This window comes from Fusarium keratoplasticum, chromosome 1, assembly GCF_025433545.1.
Source record: "Fusarium keratoplasticum isolate Fu6.1 chromosome 1, whole genome shotgun sequence".
In the NCBI taxonomy this organism is placed as follows: Eukaryota; Fungi; Ascomycota; class Sordariomycetes; order Hypocreales; family Nectriaceae; genus Fusarium; species Fusarium keratoplasticum.
The window spans coordinates 5,489,706-5,514,866 of NC_070529.1; the positions used below are offsets into that span (position 1 = coordinate 5,489,706).

General features: G+C 53.2%; 8 protein-coding genes and 1 pseudogene across 9 annotated transcripts, besides 1 other annotated feature; 6 read left to right on the plus strand and 3 right to left on the minus strand.

Moving 5' to 3' along the window:
- Window positions 1-3: 3 nt before the first annotated feature.
- NCS57_00163700 (uncharacterized protein) lies at window positions 4-795 on the plus strand (the record flags this gene model as incomplete). The annotated part of the gene is made up of 1 exon (XM_053051695.1): window positions 4-795. The coding sequence occupies one exon, from the start codon at window positions 4-6 to the stop codon at window positions 793-795; it is 792 nt and encodes a 263-aa protein (XP_052920210.1).
- A 405-nt stretch (window positions 796-1,200) lies between these two features.
- NCS57_00163800 (Choline transport protein) lies at window positions 1,201-2,724 on the minus strand (the record flags this gene model as incomplete). Its single annotated transcript, XM_053051696.1, has 1 exon — window positions 1,201-2,724. The coding sequence occupies one exon, from the start codon at window positions 2,722-2,724 to the stop codon at window positions 1,201-1,203; it is 1,524 nt and encodes a 507-aa protein (XP_052920211.1).
- A 645-nt stretch (window positions 2,725-3,369) lies between these two features.
- NCS57_00163900 (Acetoacetate decarboxylase) lies at window positions 3,370-4,293 on the plus strand (the record flags this gene model as incomplete). The annotated part of the gene is made up of 1 exon (XM_053051697.1): window positions 3,370-4,293. The coding sequence occupies exon 1, from the start codon at window positions 3,439-3,441 to the stop codon at window positions 4,291-4,293; it is 855 nt and encodes a 284-aa protein (XP_052920212.1). The 5' UTR covers window positions 3,370-3,438.
- Window positions 4,294-6,676: 2,383 nt separating this feature from the next.
- Window positions 6,677-7,449, plus strand: NCS57_00164000 (annotated as a pseudogene). Its single transcript has 2 exons — window positions 6,677-7,187; window positions 7,244-7,449.
- Window positions 6,677-7,449: a sequence feature.
- Window positions 7,450-10,987: 3,538 nt separating this feature from the next.
- Window positions 10,988-12,904, plus strand: NCS57_00164100 (uncharacterized protein; the record flags this gene model as incomplete). Its single annotated transcript, XM_053051698.1, has 2 exons — window positions 10,988-12,596; window positions 12,645-12,904. 2 exons carry the CDS (start codon window positions 10,988-10,990, stop codon window positions 12,902-12,904), a joined length of 1,869 nt encoding a protein of 622 aa, XP_052920213.1.
- Window positions 12,905-13,413: 509 nt separating this feature from the next.
- NCS57_00164200 (GPI mannosyltransferase 1) lies at window positions 13,414-14,802 on the minus strand (the record flags this gene model as incomplete). Its single annotated transcript, XM_053051699.1, has 3 exons — window positions 13,414-13,704; window positions 13,768-14,044; window positions 14,096-14,802. 3 exons carry the CDS (start codon window positions 14,800-14,802, stop codon window positions 13,414-13,416), a joined length of 1,275 nt encoding a protein of 424 aa, XP_052920214.1.
- Window positions 14,803-15,154: 352 nt separating this feature from the next.
- On the plus strand, window positions 15,155-16,051 carry NCS57_00164300 (uncharacterized protein; the record flags this gene model as incomplete). Its single annotated transcript, XM_053051700.1, has 3 exons — window positions 15,155-15,360; window positions 15,414-15,431; window positions 15,481-16,051. The coding sequence occupies exons 1-3, from the start codon at window positions 15,170-15,172 to the stop codon at window positions 16,049-16,051; spliced, it is 780 nt and encodes a 259-aa protein (XP_052920215.1). The 5' UTR covers window positions 15,155-15,169.
- Window positions 16,052-18,015: 1,964 nt separating this feature from the next.
- On the plus strand, window positions 18,016-21,606 carry NCS57_00164400 (uncharacterized protein; the record flags this gene model as incomplete). Its single annotated transcript, XM_053051701.1, has 3 exons — window positions 18,016-18,317; window positions 18,492-18,654; window positions 18,703-21,606. The coding sequence occupies 3 exons, from the start codon at window positions 18,016-18,018 to the stop codon at window positions 21,604-21,606; spliced, it is 3,369 nt and encodes a 1,122-aa protein (XP_052920216.1).
- A 315-nt stretch (window positions 21,607-21,921) lies between these two features.
- Window positions 21,922-24,861, minus strand: NCS57_00164500 (uncharacterized protein; the record flags this gene model as incomplete). Its single annotated transcript, XM_053051702.1, has 6 exons — window positions 21,922-22,899; window positions 22,946-23,111; window positions 23,173-23,270; window positions 23,324-23,751; window positions 23,809-24,401; window positions 24,455-24,861. The coding sequence occupies 6 exons, from the start codon at window positions 24,859-24,861 to the stop codon at window positions 21,922-21,924; spliced, it is 2,670 nt and encodes an 889-aa protein (XP_052920217.1).
- Between the last annotated feature and the right edge of the window lie 300 nt (window positions 24,862-25,161).

Below are 25,161 nucleotides of genomic sequence, written 5' to 3' on the forward strand. Positions count from 1 at the left end.
GTCATGGCCGGCGAGTTCAGCGAGAAAGTTGCTCTCGTCACGGGTGCATCAGGCGGTATAGGGTATGCCTGTGCCCATCTGCTTGCATCTCGAGGCGCGAGTGTGGCTCTCCTGGATCTGGCGGACACCACAACCCGAGCTCAACAACTTGAAGACCTTTTTGGAGTTCGGACACTACCTGTTTGGGTCGACGTGACCAAGAGCGAGGTGGTGAGAGACGCGGTGGCAAAGGTTGTGTCGTGGGCCGGCCGTCTCGACTTTGCAGTCAATGCAGCAGGCATTCTGCCCAAGGGCGTTACCATTGATGCGACTGATCCTGCCAGTTGGGCTGCGGTGATCAATGTCAACCTGACTGGTACCTTTCACTGTATGCAACAAGAGATTCGAACCTTTCTCGAGCTTGGGGTGCCGGGATCAATCGTCAACCTTTCCTCAGATGCGGGTACCATTGGAACGATAGGATGCGCAGGCTACGTTGCCTCCAAGCATGCAGTCAATGGCCTCACCAAGACGGCAGCGCTCGAATACGCAAAGAAGGGCATCCGTGTCAATGCCGTGGCGCCTGGAAATATCGACACGCCCATGCTGAGCCACCTCGGTTTATCTGCTGATGAACTGGCTCACGCGACTCAGCCCTCAGGTAAACTGGGCAAGCCTGAAGAGGTGGCCGAGTTGATCTGCTTTTTGCTTTCTGAGCGTGCGGAGTTCATGACTGGGTCTATTGTGGCGATTGATGGAGGTACTACAATTGCTGGCTTCTCGAATGGTGATACATCGGGTGCATATATTGGGTAGGATGATGGAGATATGCTCCATGAGACAGCGATTAGAAAAGGGAAGCACGCAAATGCTCCTGTCAATCTTGTTGATATCCCTCCTGGTGTTATTCAAAGGTACAGGTTAGGCTTGAGCACAACTGCTCGAGGATACATGCACCATTACCGCTGGGATCGGATTGGCTGCCGATTGACCCCACAGGAGAGACCCTTGCATATTGATTTCAGGAGAAGAATACTTCTCCTTTGAACCTCGATACAATGCTTGCAACTGTGAACCGTGCCCTGTTTAGCAGATGTAAAACATCTCAATGATAGATGAAAGGGTACCGGTTGAGCATGAATAGTAAAATTTTCAAGTACTTGACTAATTCAAGATGGAAATTCAACAAATCCTTGAGATGCAAGCGCCTCGTCCCCAAGCTCAATCATACTGCTCCGGCTCTGGAGTCTGGTACTCTTTACGACCAAATGCGACCCAATACACCAAAGCATAGAGAAAGACACCAACAATGACACAAGACACGTAGTTCATCAGGTCTGCTTGAACCGGGATGAAGGAAGGGAAACAGTAGAAAACGAGTGCGATCAACGTCCAAACCAAAACGACAATGTTGGCAACCAAGCCGAGTTTGGGGAACCAAAAAGGACCTGGCGTGATTCTTGACCGGCCGTGCCACAAGAGGCACGCGATGCAGGTAGAGTAGGTGATGTACTGAAGAAGGATACCTCCGGACACGAGGGAGTTGAAGGCAAGCTGCGAACCCATGTAGATGCATCCAAGTACGGCAGTCCAGCAGCAGCACCAGATGTGGGCGTAGATGGGGGTACCGTATGGTTCAGGAGCAATCTGGGAAAGGAATCGGTGGAATGGAAATCCCTTGTCTTTGCTAAATGCCCAGGCGATACGGGACTGCCAAGTGTGAATGCCGATGATGGCACCAGCTGCAGACACCAAAACGATGCTCTGCAGGCCCAAAGCCGCGGCTGTATTCTGACTGAACGCATCATAGAAAATTTGTAGCGAAGGCGTCGCAGAGTTGACAATGGTTTCGACAGAAGGGGCCGAGAGGAAGAGCGCAAGGATGATGGGGAAGCCGGTTGCGGTGCCCAGAGCGACTGTGACAAGTAAAGCTTGAGGAATGTTCCGTCGAGGGTTGGGGATCTCGTCGGCGAGATGCACCGTGGCGTCGAGGCAGGAGAAGGCCCAGTTGGGGGCATTAAGGCCGATCAGGAAGGCCACACCGTTGGGCCACCCCGAGATGTTGTACAAGTTGACAAAGAGACCTTCGCCTGTCTGCTTGTGGGGGCTCGCGGCCAAGATGCTAACAAAGACGACGGTGACGGTGCAGACGGTGAAGGCGAGGAGGAAGCGACTGACCCAAGGGAGAACGCGCTCGAAACAGTTGAATGAAAAAGCCAAGAGGTTCAGGACCTGGAACCCCACAAATCCCATCCATGGCTTGTATTCAAAGTCGGGGTGTGTCAAAGACACCATGGCGAAGATGGTGGTTGGAACCGCGAGACAGACTGAGGCGCAGGTGCATACAGCCCCAGCCCACCCAACGATGCCGGTGACATAGGAGAGGAAGCGTCGACAGCTCGGGGGAGCCAAGACGGCAACCCAGTAGTATTGACCTCCCGAGTGAGGTAGAGCTGAGGCAAGTTCCCCTAGGCTTATGGCAACGGCGACGGCAATGATTGCCATCATGATGAAGCCGTAGATGAAGAGCGGTGGACCACCGAGGGCAGCACCACTGGCAAGACCCACGATGAGGGTGATGGCCGTGTTGGTGATGGAATGGCCGATGCCCATGGCTGTCCAAATGGTAAAGGGCTTCTCGTGGATATTACGATGTTGTCCGTCCATGATGGACATGCTGGGCGACCGCTGAAGCTGGTCGAGCTGTTGGCCCTTGTGTTCTTTGGTGGGAGTTTCTGCATCCATGATGTTCTGCCACTTGAGGATACACAGTCAAGAAGAAATGAATAAAGAGATGGAGAGGAATGGGAGTTGTGAGGAGGACGTTTGCAACTGAAGGGATGAAGGATGACTGGTAGCCGCCTTCTTATCCAAATGGCAAACTTTGATTTATCAACTAGAACTATCAAGTAAATCACAAGATTCTAGCCCCCTTGCTGTTATCAAGACCGGATCTGTGATAGCAAGCATTCGAAGACTGGGGAAAACCTGGAGAAGAATCCATCCGTACCATTCGGGGTCCGGCTGGCCGGGTCAGTAGATAGCACACCACGCAATAGTTACCATGACAATGTTACATGGCTAATCGTATTGGCCCCCAGTGTTAGTTGGAAACGACCGAATCGCGATAAGCCTGGGCCCCAAGGGTCTGGCACCTCGCACATTGGCCAAATTGGGTTAAGGCCTGGGCCCATCCCCATGGGTCGGCATCACGAGAGGGTCGACGGCAGATATCATGAGAGAGATTAGACGCCCTCGCAATTTTTCCATAATAGTCAAGAAAATAGGCCATTTCATGATGGACATCAAAGTCTATAGTCTGGGTATAAGAACCCTGGGTTGAATGGTCATGGTTGTTGCCCATGCTCTGACACAACTTGATGACTTACAAGCATCTTTTGCCCGCCACCTCAACTCACACCCGGTGAATTAAAAAAAAAAAAAAAAAGAAAGTCAATCATGTCTTTTATTGCCTCTCCGGAACAGGTCCGCGCCTTTGAGGAGTTCTCCTCCAAACCCTCCTTCTCCCAGGAGGCCATCGTCATCGACTTCACCACTACCCCCGAATATGTCCGCAGTGTTCTCCCCCCGGGTCTGGAGCCAGGCGACACTCCCACGGGTCACATCCTCATGTCTACAATGGAGAGCAAGCTGTGCGGCGAGTTTGACTGCGCTATCGTGAGCTTAGACGTCAAGTTCCGTGGCAAGGCCGGTACATTTATGCTCGAGATCATCATCAGCAATGATCTCCCTGTCACCTGGGGCCGTGAGGTCTGGGGCGAGGCGAAAAAGACTGGTACATGCCGTCTCTGGCGATCTGGAGACTGGCGCTATGCCTACGCTGAGCGCAATGGTGTCCGTCTCATCGAGGTTCAGGCAAAATTTGGCGAGGATCTCCCTCCCCGCGTCCGGGACGCGATCAACTTCGAGATTAAGGCGTATCCCCATTCCCAGGGCAAAGGTCTTCAGTGGGAGCCTCTCATCAGCACCCTAGAGGTTCGAGAGCACGACGTCCACCACTCCGTCGGGGAGGGCCGCCTGACCATCCGGGGCACCACTGCCGACCCTCTCCACAGCATCCCCATCCTGGCCGTCAGCGAGTTCAAGTATACCACTGGCCGAGCCGACTATACCGTGGTCTCGGTGGATGAGCTCGGCGTGGGCGAGGCATACTTGCCCCATCTGATCGGCCGGCACTACGAAGATATCCGAATCCACAAGGTCGGGGCTGAATGGACCGAGCTCAGGGATAAGGAGGAGGAGCAGGAGTCTTTCCCCGTGCGGAGGTTCAACACTCCGGGATTCAAGAACTAAATGTACCTGGAATACGCAGGAATTGAGGTTCAGCTTAGCTTTAGGATAGTGGTGCAAGACAACCTGGTCTTTCAGCTGTCTTGAAAAAAGGAATAAAGTGCGGCCTGCCTTGAAAGTTTTATGTCCGAAGAGTAAGTGAATGTGTGAATGAGCGAGTGTGTCTCTCACAATAACACGCGCTGGTGCAGAGACCCAGGTCCATGTCAAGCTGCGTGTCAGAGTAGAAGGATGGATGTTGGTGACATTTCTACCTCTTACCGCTGTCTGCACAACGGTTTTCAAAAGACCAAAGAAAGCCGAGGATAGAAAACCAATAAAAAGGCCTTCATGACATCGTCTTCTTTATGAACCTAAGTTGCAGTACCTAGTACTTGATCGGAGGTCACGGCGCTAGCTGGCCGGCTTCCTTCCACCCCACCCCGATACTCCGGCCGAACTAACTCCTCTCCTCATCCACACCATCACTCTCAACTCACCTCTTCGGACCCATATCATGCAGGCCATGCGCCCATCAAAACAGAATCGGACCAAGTCTCGCAGCGGGTGCGAGCAGTGTAAACGCCGCAAGGTCAAGTGCGACGAGAAGAGGCCAGTGTGCACACGCTGCCAGCTCCGTCACGAGACATGCACCGGCAACTTTAGCCACGATGTTTGGCAGATCGAAAGGCCTTGGATATCTCAGGAGCGCGCCCCCTCGGCTCCTAGCGCTCTTGAAAACGACACCCTCAGGCATTGGTACGACAGCGCCTGTCTCAGTATGGCCATCTTCTATCCGCCCGCGAATCCCCTATCGCATACTCTTTCTGGCTGGCTGCGGCACTCCAAAGCTCTAAGACATACACTGGAGAGTGTATCAGAGGCCCATCAACAGCATTTCTTACCAGACAAGTTGTCGTCTGCTCTTCAAACCAGGGGTTTGGCCATCTCATCACTGCGCAAGGAGATCGATCGGTTGCAATCATCACAAACAAAACATCAAACTCTCCTTCGCACCACGATACTATCTTCCCTGATACTGTTTGTTTCTTCAGCTTGGCTGGATCCTTCTGGAAAAGACTCTGGCATCATCTTCCTCAGCGGCATCAGCAATACTGTCGAGTCTCTGGCCAATGCGTCGCCGACCGACCCTTTCACATTTTATCTCTTCGGCTTGTACCTTTACTGCGAAGCCTTCTCATCCTTCCTGGTGCCTACCGGGAGTCCATATCCATCTACCGCTTCAGTTCTCAGAGCAGTTCAAAGACAGCCATTCGATTCTCTGATCCACCCCGTCACCGGAGTCTCGAGTACTCTCTGCCCCCTCATTTCAGAGGCAGGCCAGTATTTCCGCCGGGTTCTTGACTCGGGATCCACGTTCATGCCAACCTATCGAGACCTGGAAAAACGTCTGCGCGACTGGGAACCCCCCAAGGCCGCGCCTAAGCAGGAACGGCTCCTACAGCTGGCTGAAGGATATCGCAGTATTGGCCTCATCATGCTTTACCAGGCTAACGCCACACAAGGCCAAGGGACCTCTGAAGGTTCGTCTTTGATAGAGATGGTGCTTGAAGTTATGAAAACGTTGAGGTATGTTCCCGACGAGGATCCTTTGCTCAACTGGGTGGGACCGTTGCTAGTCATCACTGGTCCTGAGCTGCCTGCTACGTTTGTAGAGGAGAGAGCCTTGGTGGAAACGCTGTTCCAGAGGCTGGCGAAGTGGACTCGTATTCAGACGTACAATCGTGGGTTGGAGCTTGTGAGAGAAGTCTGGAAATTAAGAGATTTGGGGATTGAAGTGTCCTGGTTGGAGGTTATGCTGGATCAAGGAATATCCTTGGCGATTCTGTGAAGTTCTATAGTCACCTCGCTAGATGGTTTACTAACATGTAGGTCATTGGCTATCTTCTCTCCTCTGTCACGCTGCAGTGTTGGTGCTTTTTGGTGACCTATACACTTGCCTTCTCAGTCAGCCAGAGGATGTTGGTGAACTGGACACTGATACCCGATTCGTCATAAGAGCCATGATCAAGACGTTACAGAAACAGAGACTTGAGATCTGCCCGGTCGCCAAGCCCATAGTTTCTTGGTTTGCCGGATGTTTCATGGAGCTAGTCTCTTCAATCGTTCAACGTGATTCGACCCGCCTAGAATATGCATCCTTGCGTGCTAAGACCAGCAGTGCATGCAATGCTACTACGGTCCTAGACGGATCTCCAGGATCATGACAAGACGCGGGGAATCTCTTTCCTTCTCCCGGGAGGTTCCACTTTGAGTCATGTCCCATGCATCGGCTTCGGCATCGGCATCGGCGCCTCCAACATGCAACTCACACCAACTCGCGGGGTTTAGCTTGAGCATAAAGAGCAACGTTTGGACCTTCAGCTGTGTTTATTGTCTACAAGTTTCAATCAGTTCTCACCAACCTACCAACAGTCACGACGCCGAAATGACTGACTATTCCGTAATCGAAACAACCTTGGACTCCATCGTCGCCTCTCCCCGCACTTTGGACCTTCTCCGAGACCTTCACAAGCAAGCACTTGACGAGCCGCCATATGTGAGCACTGACGGTCCCGCCTCGACAGCCATTGACAAGTTTGTCGCCTTGGACCCTGACAAGTGCGCATTCGTCTACCTTCTTCTGCGGTCTATGCAGGCTCGCTTCGTCGTCGAGGCGGGAACATCGTTTGGTGTGAGCACTATATACCTGGCCCTCGCAGTGTCCCAGAATTTTGGCTCGCAGCCTGGAAAGGTGATTGCTACCGAGAACGAGGCGACAAAGGCGGCTCGGGCTCGAGAGCACTGGAGCGCTGCTGGTGATGACATTGAGAAGTTCATCGAATTGAGAGAGGGTGATTTGCGAGAGACGCTGAAGACAGACCTGCCGGAGCAGATCGACTTTCTGTTGCTTGACAGTAAGTTCTTCTTCTACTAAAATATTACCTCGAGCAGCATGTTGAACGTCTTGTAGTTTGGACTCCTCTGGCCTTACCTACGCTGAAGCTGGTTCACCCGCGCATGAGACCAGGTGCTACAGTTGTTGCCGATAATAACGTGGCTGCCAAGACGGGATACACGGAACTGGTGGCTTACCTTGAGGACCCCGCCAATGGATTCAAGATGTCGACGGTTCCTTATTCGGGAGGCCTTCTGGTCGCTGTCTATGTCGGAAACTAGGATGGAGCTCCTAGGGATGAGGAGTAATGTAATTTACTGTGAAGAACTTGACAAGCCATCACGATTTCTCGGCAACTTGAACCGTGTCCATCGCATTTGCTGTTTCTTAAAGTATATAGTCCCTGAAGAGCATGGTCTGTAATCGTTGCTAGCACTTCCGTAACAACTCGCTCGCAGGAAGCCGTGACAGATGGATAGAAACGCTGTAGCATGAGCTCATGTACCTTGGCTGGAAAGCAGAAGGGGGCTATAGTGTTTCGATGTGGGCTGAGAATCTTTGACGCAGGATAGGGGCCTGGCGCCTCCTGGCAACCCTTTTATGGGTTGCTGTCGTTAATGGGACTGACTAAGTCGACTCTTGGGGCATCCGTATGGGGATAAATAAGGGTCAAGCTTGGTTTCTCTAATGAAATCCAGCGGTCAGCTTTGCATTCAATTGGGAGCCTTAGTCTGTGCCAGTTAACTACCTACTATCCTGCTCAGGAACAAATCAGCAGGCCCTGCTTCGGCAGGATGCCACCGGAAACTGACCAGTTGTCTCTTGCGACTGGGTACTTAAAATTTAGGTAGTCGGCATTACCTATGGCGTTGGAGTCTGCCAAGTCCCTCTAAGAGTGTTGCCGAATAGTAAAAGGCCTTCCGTCGGAGCCTCGCTTTCGGAGAATGGGTGTACTCCAACTCACTCGTGGCAATTGTCGCCTTCTTGGCATTGGCGGTTGCGTAGGCAAAACTTCTTGGTCTTCGAATCGTGCTCTGTGTCAACTGTCTAACGCCGGTGCACTCCCAGACTCCGGAAAGATGGTGTGGCACTTTCGGCTTCCACACGATCTGTCGGCGTGCATCCGTACTTGCTTCCATTGCGAAGAGTTCATGACTAGGGCGCTAGGGAAGCTCTATCAAAATCATGGTATCGTGTCGATTCTTGTTTCTGGGGAGACTGGGATCGGTAGTCTTGCCCTTGCTCTTGCGATCACGACGGGTCTCAAGGAGATGGGATTTCGCAACACTTTTCGACTTGTGGGCACACTTGAGACCCTCTTGATCTGCGTCTAGTGTAACAGTCAGCCTGAAGTCCTCCATGCAGTGTGGGAAGTTCGATGCAACCTTGGCATGCCGGCAACTCCTTCGCCTCGTATGGGAGATGGAGGAGTTGATCGATCAGCTCTTGCCTGGCCCCTGAAGGAAACTTCCTCGTATTTTTGGGTCCTATACATGATGAAGTGTGTGAAAGCCATATTTGACATTGCCCGAAGCCTGCAGTGAGCTGGACTCGCAACAATGTGAACACGGCGGAGGATAAAAATGTGAGATGTGAGCGATGATGTGATCCATGTGACAACCATCAAGATCTGGCTTTGACATTGGGATTGCCGTAACTAATGTTCTGGTAATGACCAAAATGGGAAAATGCACTGCATTGTGATATTTGCTGCACACCCAATCAAGAATAGGGCTGGTATGAGTTGATTCAGATATTCTTGACTCAGCGGCTCCTGGGTAGTCCTGGTGATGGGATGGGGGACCTTGTTGACCAAGCAGTAAGTGATGACTCGGCCGGACACGAATGCGGAATGTTTCAGTGTGCAAAATGCATGTCTCTGATGGCCGTTATTGTGTCTCTCTTCCGAGAAAACGGCCATCAGCCTCATTTCGTTGCTCTCTGCGACAGACGGCATTGGAATGACCACCGGTAACCTATGCAATAGCCTGTCAATAGCAGCATCACGGACGAGGAGAACAGACCATCAGATCGAGTATGGCGCCGGCGCTAAGGAGGATCAGGGTCTTGCAGGGGTCATGAGAGGGGCCCTTTTTCCATGGTTCACCTGATACAGGCCTGGGTGTTTATCTGAAGGCCGCAAAGGTCCAGCGGCTGGAGGTTTCGGCTTGAGAGAAAAAAAGAGACAGTCCATAAAAAGGGCCACGGATGATGTGACATGGAAGTTGGTGATTCAGTAATGCATCTGTAGCGGCATTTGGAGCTGACCAAAGTGAGGCGTACACGTCGTTGTTGATCGGCCTGCGTTGGCGTGTTCTGTAGGTAGATTAGACACAGGGCTGGTGGGAGGTGGAAGGGGCGGAAGGGACCGAGGGGAGGGATTGTGTCATCAGTCAAGAAGCTCATCTCATTATCCGCCCCAAGAAAGAGAAGAGAGTTTTCAGAGCAATTTCGCCTCGGCTCGTTGCATCGTGTCGGTCTCCAAGAGGTGTTGTTAGTGTTGCCACGGTCCCGCAGGCGTTGCTGGTAACATCCACAATTCCAGCCCAGTCTGCGGCAGCCTCTCCCACATGCCTTCCTTCCCCCGTGGACTTCCTCCGTCGTGGGTAGGTAATCGCCCCGCCAAGCACGCGACCCTCTATTTTGATAACAAACCAGACCAAACCAACTTGACTCCAAGGCCAGGCCAGGCTCCGCTCCGCTATCAACAACGCTGCCTTAACCCCATGTCCATGTCCCTGTCCATGCTGCTCGTCCAATACCAGCTTCAGCATCACCGGGTCCTCGACGCTTCTTCTCTCTCGTCGTGGCAAGGCGCGTAAAGTGGCTTCGCTCGCATCTTCCAGGTCGTCAACTGCATAATACTCGACCAGATTCGGCGCAGCCAGGGACAAGCAGGAACAGCATTCGCATTCGTGATCCATCTGCCGCGTTTCGGGTACTCTTATTACACTTTTTCGACCCTCTATGGGTCTCTGCCGGCTTCCCCGTCAAAGGTCAAGGTCCTGGTCCCAGTCAAGGACGCACAGCGCAGCGAGGCACGCACAGCACAGCACTCACGCCTGCAGCAGCAACAGCAGCAGCCCGGCCATCAGCAAGGCTCACTCGCTCTGCCACGCATATCACATCCCGAGTGCATCATACTACCGGGCAGTGCAAGCAAGCCGCCGACTGTGACCCGACTGGGAAACCCCTCCCCATCCTTCCCTTCCCTTCCGGCTCGTCTGGGCGTGGGCGTCTAGGAGAAACCCGTCGGCTGTTGACCAAGAACTGGATGAATCAAAGAGGGGGCATCTGCTGCTAATTAACGCCTCCCACTACTAAGGTACGCAGTACATACACACTACTCGACCTCAGTCAGTGTCTTTCCGTCCTTGCCTCCGCGCTCCTTTCTCTCACTCATTCTGACTCTCATTCCCTCCCTCTTGTTTTTTTTCTCTACTCCCGCTTACCATTAGTGTCCAAGAATCGACCTCTCGTTCGGCTTTCATTTGCGGCTTCGTTTCCCAAATCTCGCCCCTGGGCTCGGGTCCTGTTTTTTTTTATTGCGATTTCCCCTCCCTGGCAATTCCCCAAAGTCACCTGTTCTCCTCCCTCCCCTCGGTGTCTCTCTCGTCTGTGTCCTGTGAACCGACTTCATTTTCAACCCTTGAGCCTTGGGCATCAGCTTTCTCTCTCCTCTGACTCGTCAACTCCTCTTTTCTCGCTGCACTCGCCATATCCTGCCGCTGCGGTTCACGTCGATCCTCTCTGCGATGCTCCACGAGCCGGCCTTGTAGCCATCTTATCGAGAACCTTGATCCGCGACCCGATAGCGATATGGGAGACTCCATCGGCGACCCCATGGATACCGCCGATGACGGCCATAGCGACCCTCATTCGCCCTGTTCAGCCTGCATTACCCCCTCCGCCCTCCTACCGATCCGAGATGGTTATTCAACAAGGCGGAATGACCGCATCGACGATCCCCATGACGAACCAGACTCGGACGCCGAGTTTGCCTCGATCATGGCCTCGTCCATGATGACGGGCCTCCTCAACACTACCTCCAACCCTGTTTCGCCTGGCTCCTCCAGCCCGGCTCATGACCAAGCCAAGGGTTCCGACTTTGTCCCTCCGACCAGACCGAGTAGCACTCCATTTCCTCATCCCGACCGTCGACACTCCAAGCCTTGCTGCTTCATCGGCTCAAGATATGGTGACGACGACCAGCCTGCCACTGGCTCTCCTGCCGCCCTCGACAACGAGCCCATATTCCTCCCTCGCCCCGTCACCGACTTCAACCAACTACCCATCGAGGTCCATGAGGCGATTCTGGATCACCTGTTCGGCTATCGGGTCTCGGCAACCTCACGGAGTTCGATGGCCGTATCTAGCATTACAAAGAGCTGGGGAACTGCGCTGAGGCATTCGCGGAGAAGGGAACTGACCGAGCTGGCACTTGTTAGCGACATCTGGCGAATCCTCGTTCAGCAGCGACTCTATCGTCATGTCAAACTAAAGGCGACGGTTGATTGCCTCGAGGATGCCATGCTCCACCTTGCCTTGAACGACCACCTTCAAGCCTATGTCAAGCACATCGAGATTTGGTTCCCCGTCTTTCAGCCTACGTATGGCCCGGTTGCGCTGTCCAACACCCTGACGCTCCCCACCGTGACGATGGAAGGCCTGACGAACGCAACTTACACACTGCCTGGTAACAATTGCACCCTGGAACAGGTATTCCAGTTTGTTGCTCAGACATTGCCTCAGGCCAGAGTCTTGACGCTGGAGGGAGGCGAGCGTCGCAAGGCTCCTAGAGTCCTCCACTTCCCAGAGCAGAGGATTGACCCGGCTATCCACAAGGATCTTACTGTTCTTGAATCAGTGCAGACTCTGGTGACCAGGGGCCAATGGAACCTCATGCGTGATGACCGGGATTTTGCGACTGTGCTAAATGCGCTACCAAGTCTGGTCGAGTGGCAGGGCTCGTATAGTAAGCCAAAGTCCAAGAGCTACATCACCATGTCCGAGTTCCTCCCTTACCTGCCTCGCCACATCACCAACCTCAACCTCTGCCTCGAGAGCGACTACCGTCGCGAGGGAGTCATGCCAGTCTTTTACTCCAAGGTGGTGCAAAAGACGCATATCTGCCTTAGAATGGCTGAGGCGCTGCCCTCGTTGGAGCATTTTGCATACACTGGCCGTGTGTGCCACCACTTCTTCGAGATGGCGATGCGATCGACAGACCCTCGGACGTCGAGACTGAAGTCGATCGATCTGACGGTCAAGAACTGCTGCCGGCATATGACTAGCTTTCATGAGTCGGGGTCTGGAATTCAGGACATGGGTTTCATTGATGCCTTCGATAAGTTGGTGGTGTCAGCGATTCGATCTCTTGAAAAGTTTAAGCAAGTTGTGTTCTTGAGGATTCGATTCGTTGATTTGGGTAAGTTGTCTGTGTACTATGGGATGAGTTTGGCTAACCTGGATATAGACTCTGTCCTACCTCCTCTCAACCCCTTCTTTCTGATGCGCAACGGGGTCTGTTCCGGTGTCTGGAGCGATAGGATCTTGGCTGAAATGGGCCGTGTTCGCCCAGAGGCCGTTTTCGCTGAGCTGAGCGAATCATTCGGCAACATCGTCTACAACAAGGATGGCAGAATGGTGATAACACCCGAGCCACCAAAGACGAAGATCACGTCGTTGAAGCTGTCCAACTACCGATCCCTCGCAACGGGAATCACCATCCAATAACCTCCCAGACCATGGGCCTCGCTACGAGCACGCACGTGCAACTATAGGAGCGATTACGAAGACCGAACACGATCTACTCGAATTTTTGCCCAGCATTTTCGACATGCTTTTTTTCTTTCTTTTTTGTTTTGCAGAAGGCGTTTCTTGGAATCAGGTGGAATGAAGCTCGTAATGTGAACTACATACCCAGGGGTAGGACGGAAATGGACTGGACGGACCGGACTGCAGGGAGTTTGGGGGCGCAAGGATAATCATCTGGAATTCGATTTGTCGATATGGAATCTGAGAACAACTTGCTTGGGTGGAATTTGCTGAAGAACTGGACTATGAAGACGGGCAGAGAGTAACGCAAGGTAACCAGCCCGTGGGCACTCGCCTGTATACCCTCTACGATTTTGCGATTTGGCACTATAATCGATGAATGAGATTGTTCAAAATGTACTTTGTATGGATTTTTAAATATGCCAAGTCTTGTATGAAAGTGCTTTCAACGTGCATGTAACATGCTCCTATTCAAGATGAGCCTTGACGGAAGAAGCAGCTGACTGGGGTACATCGGCCCCGTCGCTGATGATGATACCCAAGATCCAGCAGTTGACAAGGAAGAACCCAAGAGAGGACAACCACAGGCCCGGGAAGAAGGTGCTGACACCCAAGAATTCGAGCTGATAGCCGTTCTGCAGCCACGCAGCCTGGGACACGATCCAGAGGAGGAGAGCCGAGATGCCGAGCTTGGGGCTTCGTAGGAAGGAAGAGTTGGGGAGGTAGAGCGGTAGGAAGACCATGTACCAGAGGAAGTACTAGGTACATCAATTGTTAATATACCGTGCGGTTTCCAGAGGTTGAGAACAGGAATTGCTTACCTGGGAGGTGCAGACCTTGTTAAAGGTTACGAAAGCGAAAGTCTGAGCCATCATTGATGTTGCCAGATCACGCTTGGCAAGGGCAAGAGGGATGAGGACACAAGAGAGGAGAAGCTGAGGGAGGAAGGCGAGAGACTCGATGCGGATAGAGGGCGTGGCATCGGCGGGCGTTGCGGAAGTGAGGTACAGGAGAACGTTGTAGGGGGAAAAGTTGTGACGGTGATCAATCCGGGAGACATGATGGAAGTATGTATGAACAAGGAATGGTGTACCGTAGCTAGAAAGAGTGAGTTGACTTGAAGGTGGACATCTCAAGTTGAGGACTTACATGGAGTACATGAGGAGGTTGAAGCCCATGAAGGTGGCAAGGCTGATGAGGGCAAGCTTGACACGTTCTGGCGAGCAGAACTTGGTGAGAGTGTTGATCAGAGATGATGGTTGAGAGGTAGCCTTTGTAGGCTTTCCCAGGCGTTCGTCGTCCATCCACCAGATGATAGCTGGTGCGTAGATGAAGGGATAAATCTTGAAGTGGACGGCAAGCCCCAGAATGACAGCAGCGAGGCTGATCCTCCTCCGCTCGACAGCCCATAGAAGGCCCATGGTTAGAACTCCCAGCAAGCCTTCCGAGCTCCCTCTCGTACTAATGGTGGCCACCATGGGGTTCCAGAGCCACAACGCGGCGAAGCCTCCGGCCGTGGCCTCATCCATGCCCCTCCGCCTAAGAACGCGCAGCATGAGCCATCCTGCCAGTAGATCCGCCGCAGCAAAGACCAGCTTGCCAAAAGCAGAGAAGCGGACAGTCGGGAGGAGGAGCCAGGCTAGCAGAGGCGTGTAGCGGTAGGTGTCGCGGTCATAGGGACTTGAGCCTGAGGCAAGAAAGCGTGAGGCGTCGGTGAAGACTAGGTAGTCGATGTCTGTGTACTTGAGGGCCGAGTGGGCATCCTGGTAGAGGCCGTAGAAGAGGAGGATGAGGCGGAGTAGAAGGGAGATGAAGAAGAGGGGGGTTGTGCGGAGGAGGGGCGTTATGGAGGGCATTTTTGAAGATGTGAGATGAGGCCAGTTGGCGATGAGGTGTTGAAGCGATTGGGGAGTCAGGACGTGTAATTGCGCTATGCTAGGGTCATTGCGAGGAAGCAGAGACTATTATTGTACAGATTTGAAGGGATTTGAAGCTGGAGACGTATGTCCGGGTTGGAGATTGTGGTCCTATTGTTGATGGTGGCTTTGGACGTGATGAATGAGGTTCCAAATCGAGACGGGAGCTAACAATTTCATCAGCGGTAGGTAAGCTATCCCTGCCAAACCCCAAACCCACATCAGCAAATCAGAGGCCCGCACTTGATCCAAACCAACCTCCAGCATCATCGTCACCACTACCACCATCACGAAAAAAAAAAAAAAGATGTCGAGCGGCGTTAAGAGAGATCGCGACGGCAACGCCCGTGCCAAGGGTCCTGGGGGGTACAAGCAGCAGCCGAGGGGAAGGTTCCATGACATGTTTGAGGGGTTCCGCGATGAGCTTGATGAACATCATGATCGACGGGAGAGGATTGTGAAGGCTTCGCGAGATGTGACAGCCCAGAGCAAGAAGATGTGAGTTTTCCTATTCAACATCATTTCGATAACTCTGATGCTAACCGACCTAGTATCTTTGCCCTGCAGAGGTCAGCCAGCCTCCAGCCATCTCAAGCATGACAGCTCACATCTCAATAGAGTCAAGCAGCTCAACAAGGATTTCCCCCCCAACATCCAGCAAGACATGGACACCCGCCTCGCCGAGATCGCCAAGCTCCTGGAAGGAATCGCCCCTGATCTTCAGAACGTCAACCGCTACCGCTACACGTCGCCGCTGCGCTGCCTGGAAGAGTTTGTCGAGGCCCTCTCGTTCGCCCACTACCTCCGCCACCAGAAGCTCATCACGCCCGAGGAGACGCAAAAGGCCATGCCGGCTGACATTTCGCTGACGCCAAATGACTACATGTATGGTGTTTTTGATCTCTTTGGCGAGTTGATGCGTTTTGCTACCGTCACGACTGCGCAGACCGGTGAGCTGGCTGGCGTCGAGGACCGCAACATTATGGGCGACATCCAAGAGCTCGGCTGCGCTTTCGAGATTCTACCAGACGTTCCTACCAAGGACTGGCGAGGAAAGATGGGCGCCATGCGACAGAGTGTGAAGAAGGTCGAGAAGCTGGGGTACGGGCTCGTTGTCAGAGGGAGCGAGAGACCCAAGGGGTGGGTGCCAGACATGAAGGACGACGCCCCAGAGCCTTCTTCTCCTTGAGAGGATGGTTTTTATGCACGAGTGATAAGTTTGGAGTCTACGACCGAGTCCCAGGTTGCTGTATTGGCAAGGTTGTTCCGTGGATGGTCGGAGAGGACATGTATGGCCTGCCAGGGGCCGGCCTCGACAGAGTTGACCAAGTATCATTGTAGGAAGCCACAAAGGCACTGGAGTATGCCTTGCGAGGCATTTTAAAGGCAACAAAGCCAAGATGTAGTTCTGTTATTGTGCAGGCAATGAAACAAGAGCTGTGGCCTTGAGCTTGGCTTGGTTCAGGCCTATATACCGATCCCATGCTTAATACAAAGCGAAATCAGAATGAACAAGACGCTTTTTCAGGGCTTTGGCATGAACATTCAGTAGTAATTGTGCTCAAGCCTGGAGTTTTTGGGTATATAAGGTCCTGGCAGCCACCGAGATGCAATTCCAGAGCAAGCAAGCATCTAGCCAATATCGCACAACCGAGTGATTCCTCCTACGCAGAATCCTTCAGTAAAACACCCTCTACCAAACCAAACACTCGCGGACATTCCTTGCGAGTTCCCGACACAAATCTGCCATCCAAGAGAGTCGACCAGTTGTCGCTTTGCCCTGGCCACACCACCAAGGTACAAACTCCCCCATGTGCACCATTTCCTGCTTACTCGGCGGGCTACTGAAAATGGTCATCGGTCGGCTCGCGGAGACTTTTATTGATCGTCTTCTGATCAAGGCTGTGGATGCGGCGTTGAAGAAGATGTATGAGACGTGGAGGCGACGAAAAGCCGCCCGGGCGGAACCATCTCCGGATGACGCACCTCGACAGGATCCCAACCCAACCTCAGCGGCACCCAGCGATGAGAGTGTTTCTATGAGTGATGTGGAGAAGGAGGATGCATCGAAAGATGTCGTGGGGTCGTCTTTGGGCAAATGCTGGTGAACATGAAGATGAGGAAAGGGGGTGATGGACATCATAACATATTGAGATAATACGATTTTTTCTGGTTTCCCTTTGCCTCTGAGAATGTATTTTTGCGCAGTAGATGAAATGGAATTCTTTGTAAGGATGGGTGCGTGCTCTTCTGCCCAGGTAATCTATCGACTTGGCCGGGAGGCATCACCATGCATGCTTTTTGTTAGCCACCCTGACAGATCATATCAACAAGGTCATGGGACAACGGGCAACGGCCAACAGACAACTTCATGCACTTGGCAGTTCTTCCAGCGCGTATGAGCAGTCAAATATGCAACATCTGGTGAAACACGCTTCTGTCATCCAGCTGCTTGCCTCCCATGCAATCTCCTATATCTTTTCAAGCAAAGCACAGAAGCTCTCTGAATGAGCATCCATCCATCTGACGCATCTTAGGGTCGGAAATATCATCTGCGTGGTGTTCGTCTAGAATCATCCGCAGCTGGGACCAGCATCACGCCCCCCATCATCCTCAGGCAAACGCGCCCCCCTTCTTCGTCCCGACAACAAACACTGCCCTGCCGGCTGGTCGACACTCGACGCTCGACGAACTGTGACAAGCCGCAAACAACCGAGGATTAGGGTTTTAAAAAAATATAGGGCTTCGCACTATTCCCTTTGTTTTTATTCCCCCCCTCTACCCTTTTTCTCTTACCTACTCATCTCTCTTTGCATCGCGACGCGGCAACGCACTTCATCACTCCGCGTGTTCGACGCGTCGAGGCATACACTTCTTCGACTACAGATTTCCTCTCTCGATCACAAGAGAGTAGCTCTCTTTCCCATATCACGAGTATCTACAGCTGTTCGGTATGTCGCGTGAACTCTCGAGTATTTCTACTGCTGCCTACTCTCCCCTCTTCTCGACACCCCTCACCTCCTCACCCCACTTCTCCTTCAGATCATCATACTTACGCGTCTCAAACAGCAGGAAAAGATCCTGGCAGACCTATCCGAGGCCTTTGCTTCAGATCTAGGCACTTGAGCACCTCTAGAAAACGCGTCCATCATCATGTCTGATCTAGTCTTCCGACACAGACCCGCAGATCTCCTTGGGGATCCCTTCATGGGCTCCGATCTAGACCCAGTCATGCCCGCCTCTGGCGATGCCGCCAAGAGCGAGGATGCTGTCAAGGGCGAGGATCCCCCCGCTCTCTACTCAGAGACCAGCAATGACCAGCCTGTCGTCACCAACCCTCTGGCGAGGGAGCCTATTCGACCTGAGGCCGTGTGTGTTCGCACAACCTTCCATGTCAATGTGGACTGGCGGTTGGGCGGATCCTTGGCGACGGCTTCCAACATAGTCGGCCAGATGTATGTCGAGCGCCTCACCCCACCAGAGACTATTCACCCTTTTCCCATTGTCCTCATCCATGGAGACTACCACACCGGCCAGGTCTAGACAACCAAGCCAGATGGCCAACCTGGATGGGCCTCGTTCTTTCTCCGGCAAGGCTTCACGGTCTACATTGTGGACATGCCCCCTAGTGGAAGATCCAAATTCCTCGCAGGCTCGCACTGCGATTCGCTCCAGCATCACTCTATGTCGGTTCAGACTGTCGAGAGTGAGCTCACGGCCCCCGAAAAGGTGACTGCGACAAATCCCAGAATCAAGTATCCGTCGGCAAAGTTCCACGATAAGTGGCCAGGGGTAAGCAGATGTTATCCTAAAGGAGAGGATGATATTAACTATTCACAGTCTGGTCTTCGCCATGATGACCCCTATTTCGCCAACTACTGTGCTGGTCTGACTACGCTCTGCCTGAGAAAGGTTGAGCGCCAGTGCTTGGGCCAAAATGCTCTCCAGGAACTCCTCAAACACACCGGAAAGGCATTTCTTCTCGGCGAGGGCACCGGAGGCATGATGGCCTGGCTGGCCACCGACGTCGAGCCTGATCTTGTCGCCGGAGTCATCGCCATTGAGCCCGTGGGCCCTCCTTTCGGCACAACGACCCGCACGGCAGCAAACGGCCACCGCATCTTCACTCAGAACGTACGACGGGTTGAGGGGGTTCGGATCTACGGCCTGACTGACATTCCCCTCACCTTTGATCCCCCAGCCAGCTTCCATGCGGGCGTCTCGGCTCCTGATCAAGAGCTGCCCCTCGACATTGAAGAGCGACTGAGACCCGACTTAAAAGGCATTTGCTACCTGCAGCGCAATCTCCACGAAGACGAAGTTATCTTGAATCGTGAGACCAGTAAACACGAAATGTCAGACCGTATTCGATATCGCGAGCTCTACAACCTCAAAAAGGTTCCTCAAGCCGTCGTCACGGCTCACGCGAGCTCCCACATCATGTATGACTGGATGACCGTGTCATTCATGGTCCAGGCCGGAGTTCCCGTCCAGTGGATCAAGTTGGACGAGCATCAGATCTTTGGCAACGGACACCTCATGTTCCTCGAGACCAACAGCGATGACATTGCCCGTCTGCTCACCGAGTGGATCTACAACATGACGCCCGAGACCTTCCGTGGCAGTCTTCCGCGCCCCGTCGCGCCTCCTCATTCTCGACAAGTCCATGATCCACCCCAGGAGCCCGCCGAGCAGGCGACCGCTCGCCTCCCGAGTGTTGACCTAATGGGCGGTGTGGAATCCGCTCACCATAACGATCAGTCCCTGGGCACTCAACCAGATCATGTCACCTCAACTCAGCCTGAGCATGTCGAGTCTTCCCAGCACGGTGTTCAATTGCCCGGTGTTGAAACGGGTCATGCCGAATCCGTTCAGCTTGAACATGCGAACACTCGTGTCGACATAGCCCAAGTTGAACATGCGGACACTCATGTCGATTCAGCTCAGTCCGAGGATGCGAAGGCCGCTCACCACAACCATCAGTCAGTCGGTCTTCAAGAGGATCACGCCGACTTGGTTCAGACTGAGCACGTTGAGTCTCGCCACCACGATGGTCAGTCGCCTGGTGTTCAAGCGGATCTTGCCGACTTGGTTCAGTTTGAACATGCAGAGACTCGTGTCGATTCAGCCCAGGTTGAGCAGCTGGATATTCCTCACCACAACGATCAGCCACCCGGTCCTCAAGAGGTTCATGTCGGCCCAGCTCAGACTGAGCATGAGGAGCTCCCTCAAAACGATCAGTCGCCCGGTTCTGAAAATGATGTCGACCTAGTTCCGTTTGAGTATCCGGAGACCCCTCATAATTCTGCTCAGAACTCTTCCGACCAGTCGTATGAGCCCTCTTCAAGTTCTGGTCCCAGCGGCGACTCTTGGGGTTCTCGTCACAGCAACCAGTCCTCGGACTCTCATCACGACAACCAGCCTGCGGGCTTTCGTCAGGACAACCATTCTCCCGACTCTCACCGAGACAATCGGTCTCCAGGCTCCCAGGGCAATGGTGGCAATCCAGGACAGTCTGAGCCTACATCTGACATCTCCTACATCAACTCTTCCCCATCTCAGAGTGATGACAAGATTGTGATTTCTCAGCCAGCTGTTACTCCCCAGAACTCGACCCGGAGCTCTCTTGGCTACTCGCAAGGTCCCTCTTCCTCTTCGACCCATGAACAATCTACAAACAAACGACCCGCTCCGTCGTCTTCTGGTCGACGCTCCCTTGCATCCAACCCGGGCAGTTCTCCTCCCGCCACGTCATGGGGACCTGCTCAGAAGCGTCCTCGGATGTCCACATCTCCCCTTGGGTCAAACTACACCCCTTCTGCTACCAATGCGACACCCGGAGGCTCTTGGTATACTGATGATAGTCCTCAGTGGGATCGAGACCAGAGCGTCGAGTCGCCCATCACGAGCCTCGCCATGTTGCGACCCGCTCACCCAGCCGGGCCGGTTCAGCTGAGACCTCGAGTCGTCACCACCCTCAGTTCTCCCGTCATCGTAAGCCCCCCTCCTGTGGGTTACACTCCTCACAAAGAGTTTGTGCGAGCTTATGGTTTGGTTGGTCTCTCGCCTGCTCAGGAGCAGCCTCGCAGTGCTGCCAGGGACGCCCGGGGTCACTCTCCTCGCGACCAGTCTACTCAAGGTCACCAGACTCAGAGTTATTCTACTGAGAGCCATTCTACTCAGGACCATGCTACTCAGGGCTATTCTACCCAGGCCAACTCTACCCAGGGTCGTTCTGCTCACGATCACACTGCTCAAAGTTCCTCTACTCACGGATACACTACTCAAATCTACCCTCACTCGGCAGCTCGCTTTGAGTGCCAGCCGGGCACAGCTGAGGAGTCGATCGCCGCAATGGCGAGAGTCAACAAAGCCCGACTCGCCTCCAACGCCAGCCGCTCAGCCGCAGCAGCCGAAGATGTGCATTTCTCTCCCTTTAAGCAGCCTCGAATTCTTCCAGGCAGCCAGATGAGCCAGCTCAATGGAACAAACAACACCGAAGAGGCTCCACAGGCCACGACTCCCGCGCCAGCTGCACAGCCTATCCCAGAACGCCCCAGCACTCCTGGGGCTCCAGGCTCGGAGACGGAGGATAACTGGTTTAGCATGTTTGGTTGTCCCCTTCGTGCGACACCTCCCAGCCCCTCGCCGGCTCCTAGAGGCTCGTCTAACCCGGCGTCTAGCAACGCGAGCCGAGGCTCCCCTGTCCTTGCTGGGTCCAGCAAGCGACACGCTTCCAAGTGAAGCGCAGCATGAGTTTTTTGTCTTCTACACGGAGTGAGGTGGTAATATCAAAGTGGAATTGTAATAGGGTCAAGGCTGAAGTTGAGGCATGAGGCATGAGGAAGGCATGAGGGAGGCGTGGGGGATGAGGCATCATGGACAATGCATGCCATGGTGGACAAGGCATGGAATGAGATTGAAACTTTTTGCAGCTTCAAGGCGATCGGTACAAAGGGTATAGATACCTTGGCTATCGGCTGCTTATCGACAGTGGTCGCTGTAAGTTAGGATTGTACGGAACAACAGCTACTCTCCTTTTGATTGACCCAGGACTCCTTAAAGCCATGGATTCTCAAGATCCATACTGAGTGACCGAGGTGTGCCGACAATCGAGTGTCCAAGGTCAGGGGAGTCCTGCCATTTCTCACTCAGCATGCCTTGCATCAGCTCTCCAAAACCAGGCAATGTGCCTGTCTCGTTCCAGTAGCTTTGCACATCCCCAGTGCTCATCGCTTCTCCCATGTCCGATTCTGACTGTTTCTCACCCTGATCCACGTAGAGGCGGTGCGGGTAGTCTCTGACACTCCCATCATCAGAGTTTGCCTGTTCCTCATCTTCTTCTTTATCAAGTTCTGCAGTTTGACCTTTGGGGTTGTAAGGGAAACAAGCCTGACATTTACACTCGAGGTCTTGAGATTTGTCATCGCTGTCTCCCTCCCCAGGTCCCAAGGGCGGCCAGGGTTTATCGTTCCAGTACGGGCATTCTGCCTCTCTCCCTGCCCATAACTTTTCGAAGTGGCGGCGGCTGTATTGATAGGACGATATTGAATTGTGAGCTGACGTAGTGTATCTCACTCTGCGTTGATGTCCTGAGCGAAATTGGGCGATGTCGTAGCCGCAGCTGTGCAATACCGCGTCCCAGAGATCACCAGGATAGCTGCACTTGATCCCCTGGGATCCATGCTTGGTGTAGGCAACGTCAGAGACAGATATTCCGTGCTTATCCACAGCGCGTGGATCTGCGCCTTCCCGTACAAGATACTGAATGGCCTCAAACTGGGTCAAGTCTCCTTCGAATTGATCGGGGAGATCCAAATTGTCGATGCATAGGTGGAGGCAAGTCCTCCCGCCTTCATCTCGATCCTCGATATTGGCACCGAATTTGAGGAGCTGATGGAAACACTGCCAGTTGTAGCCAATATTATCATTTCTGCATGCGCTGAGGAGAGGAGATTTGCCCCATGTGGTGCGATACGTGTTGATGTCTGCAAGCGGCCTGACGAATTCCGGGTTCCAGGCCAATTCAATTACCTCCTGTGCTAATATTAGCTTGAATAATCCATCGGGACCGACTTCTTACGGGGACATTTCCTTCAATCGCCTCCTCAAGAAAGTTGCCATCGCCACCCACGCTCAAGGTTGGGTCAGCACCGGCACGCAGCAGAAGCCGGCGACACTCGATGATGCGTTGCAATTCTCCAGGCGTTCGGTGAGAATCACTATAGTCCTTTACCTGGAGCGCTTGCCTATAATTCAGTCATTGATTACAACGCGTGGTCTCGATTTTTAGAAACTTGTTAAACTCACACCTGCCATTTCGGAAACCCAGGGTCACCGGCGACATGATCAACATCGAGTCCACTGTCGATTAAAAACTTGCACACTTCTGGATATTCTATCGAATACTGAAATGCTCTTTATTAGCTTTTATTGGTGAAAGGTCATACCTCTTACTTACAAAGAGTAACGAGGCACCATGCTCATCATGATCTTGAAGAGATGCCCTGCCGTCCTGCAGCATCTCCTTGAGCCCCCCAAGGTCGCCCTGTTCCACCAACTGGAATACCAGCGACCCTTCGGGCAAAACTCGATTGATCTGCAGTCGAGAGATGCACGTCATGCTGTTCGTGAGAAGTTCCTGTCGTGTTAATGAGGCCAATAGCATGTGGCGGCTCTGTCCCCTGCCTGGTAGGTAGGCAACTGTCATCCTAAAGTCGGTATGGCATCGCTTTTTTTCTCTCGCGTCGTCGTCGTCCTGGTCTGCTGTGTCTATTGCGCGCTTCCGTTTCTGGACCATGAGGTGAATTTTCCCAGCTCCAATGTCGGCTTCACTAAAGCTTTGTGACTGCTCTACCACCTGGGTGAGAGGCCTTCGAGAACTCTCGACTACAGGTAGTCAGAAACGAGCACTGGTAAGCTTTTGTTGCAGTTCTAGAAACATACCTCTCGAGTTGATGGACAATGCCCCTGACCCAAACCATTTACCAAATCGACCCAAGTCGCTGACAAATGACTTTGGATCTGAAACGGGGAGTTTCTGCCCTCGAAGGTTCTGTACAAGCTCCTCCAGGTTCTCGATCGCAGATTGCGCCTGGCCATCGTCTTCCTCGTAGGCGTCGACAGCGTCCCTTTTCTCGTTGATTAAGCTGCAAAGGTTATCAATACTTCCCAGCAGCTTCTGATCCAACCCTAGAGCGGCTTCGTCCATAGCATGCTCATCGTGACCGCTCGAATGGGTCGTCTCTGGATCATCCTTGGAATCAGGAGCGATGCGATCTTTGATCTCGTTGAGTATCTGGAACATAGATCGGGTATTTTCGGACGAGATAGAATGAGTGGCTTCGATGGTTTGTTGAATGGATGACAGGCCTGCCTCAAGGGCATTTCTTCCATCATTGTGCCTACTCGTGATGCTCTGAGCAGCGCCTTGGATGGTTGCCGTCTGCGCCACGAATTGGGTTTGCATTGAGGCGCCGAATGAATGGATTTGTTGTTGGATCTTCTCGTTCCCGTCTCTCGCTGCATAAATTGCATTGCTTATAACGCCCACGTCAGTCAGTGTGGTACACTGTTGGCCAAAGGTGTTTACCTTGACAGCACATTCAGCCTCAAGCTGAGCATACTAGTTTGCTGTGCTACCCAGGAACCGAGCTTCTCCAGATCACTTTCGCTAATGGCAGCTTTCAAACGCCTCCAGAACCTCCCAGTGGCTCTCTCCCTGGGAGAGACCTGGAGTCGCTCGATGGTCATTGCCAACTTGCCAAGAGTCTCACAGCACTGACGAGCCTGACCATGCAGGGCCGTGTCAGTTGCAGCAGCGCGACACTGAAGTAACTGCTCAAGGATCCAATGCAGCTGGAGGAAATCGGCTGCCAGGTTCCGTACACGGACTGGGCCGTCACTGATCGCAGAGAGTGTGTCATGGGCCAGCTTTGCCGACTTGATGCCCAGTACGACGAAGGCCAGGACATTGGCGCCAACGCCTATGGCCTCCATGGCGGCGGTGTGAGCACAGCGTTGGGGTTCCGCGGCAAAGAGTCGTTTCAAGGTGATGGAGGAGTAGTGGTCGATGATGCCCGGATGGAGTTGTGTCAAACTCGAAGAGGGGTTATGGGTTGAAGCAAGAAGAGGGCTGAGTCTGCAGAAAATAGGCGGACAGTGTAATGCAAATGTGCCTCGATCCAACAAGGGTGAGTTTCAGCCCTGGAGTGTGCCTGAACAGAAGCACTGGTACCAAGTCGCGGATGATTGAACCACAAGGAAGGCATTCATGGATGCTTATTGGCCCACGAAATG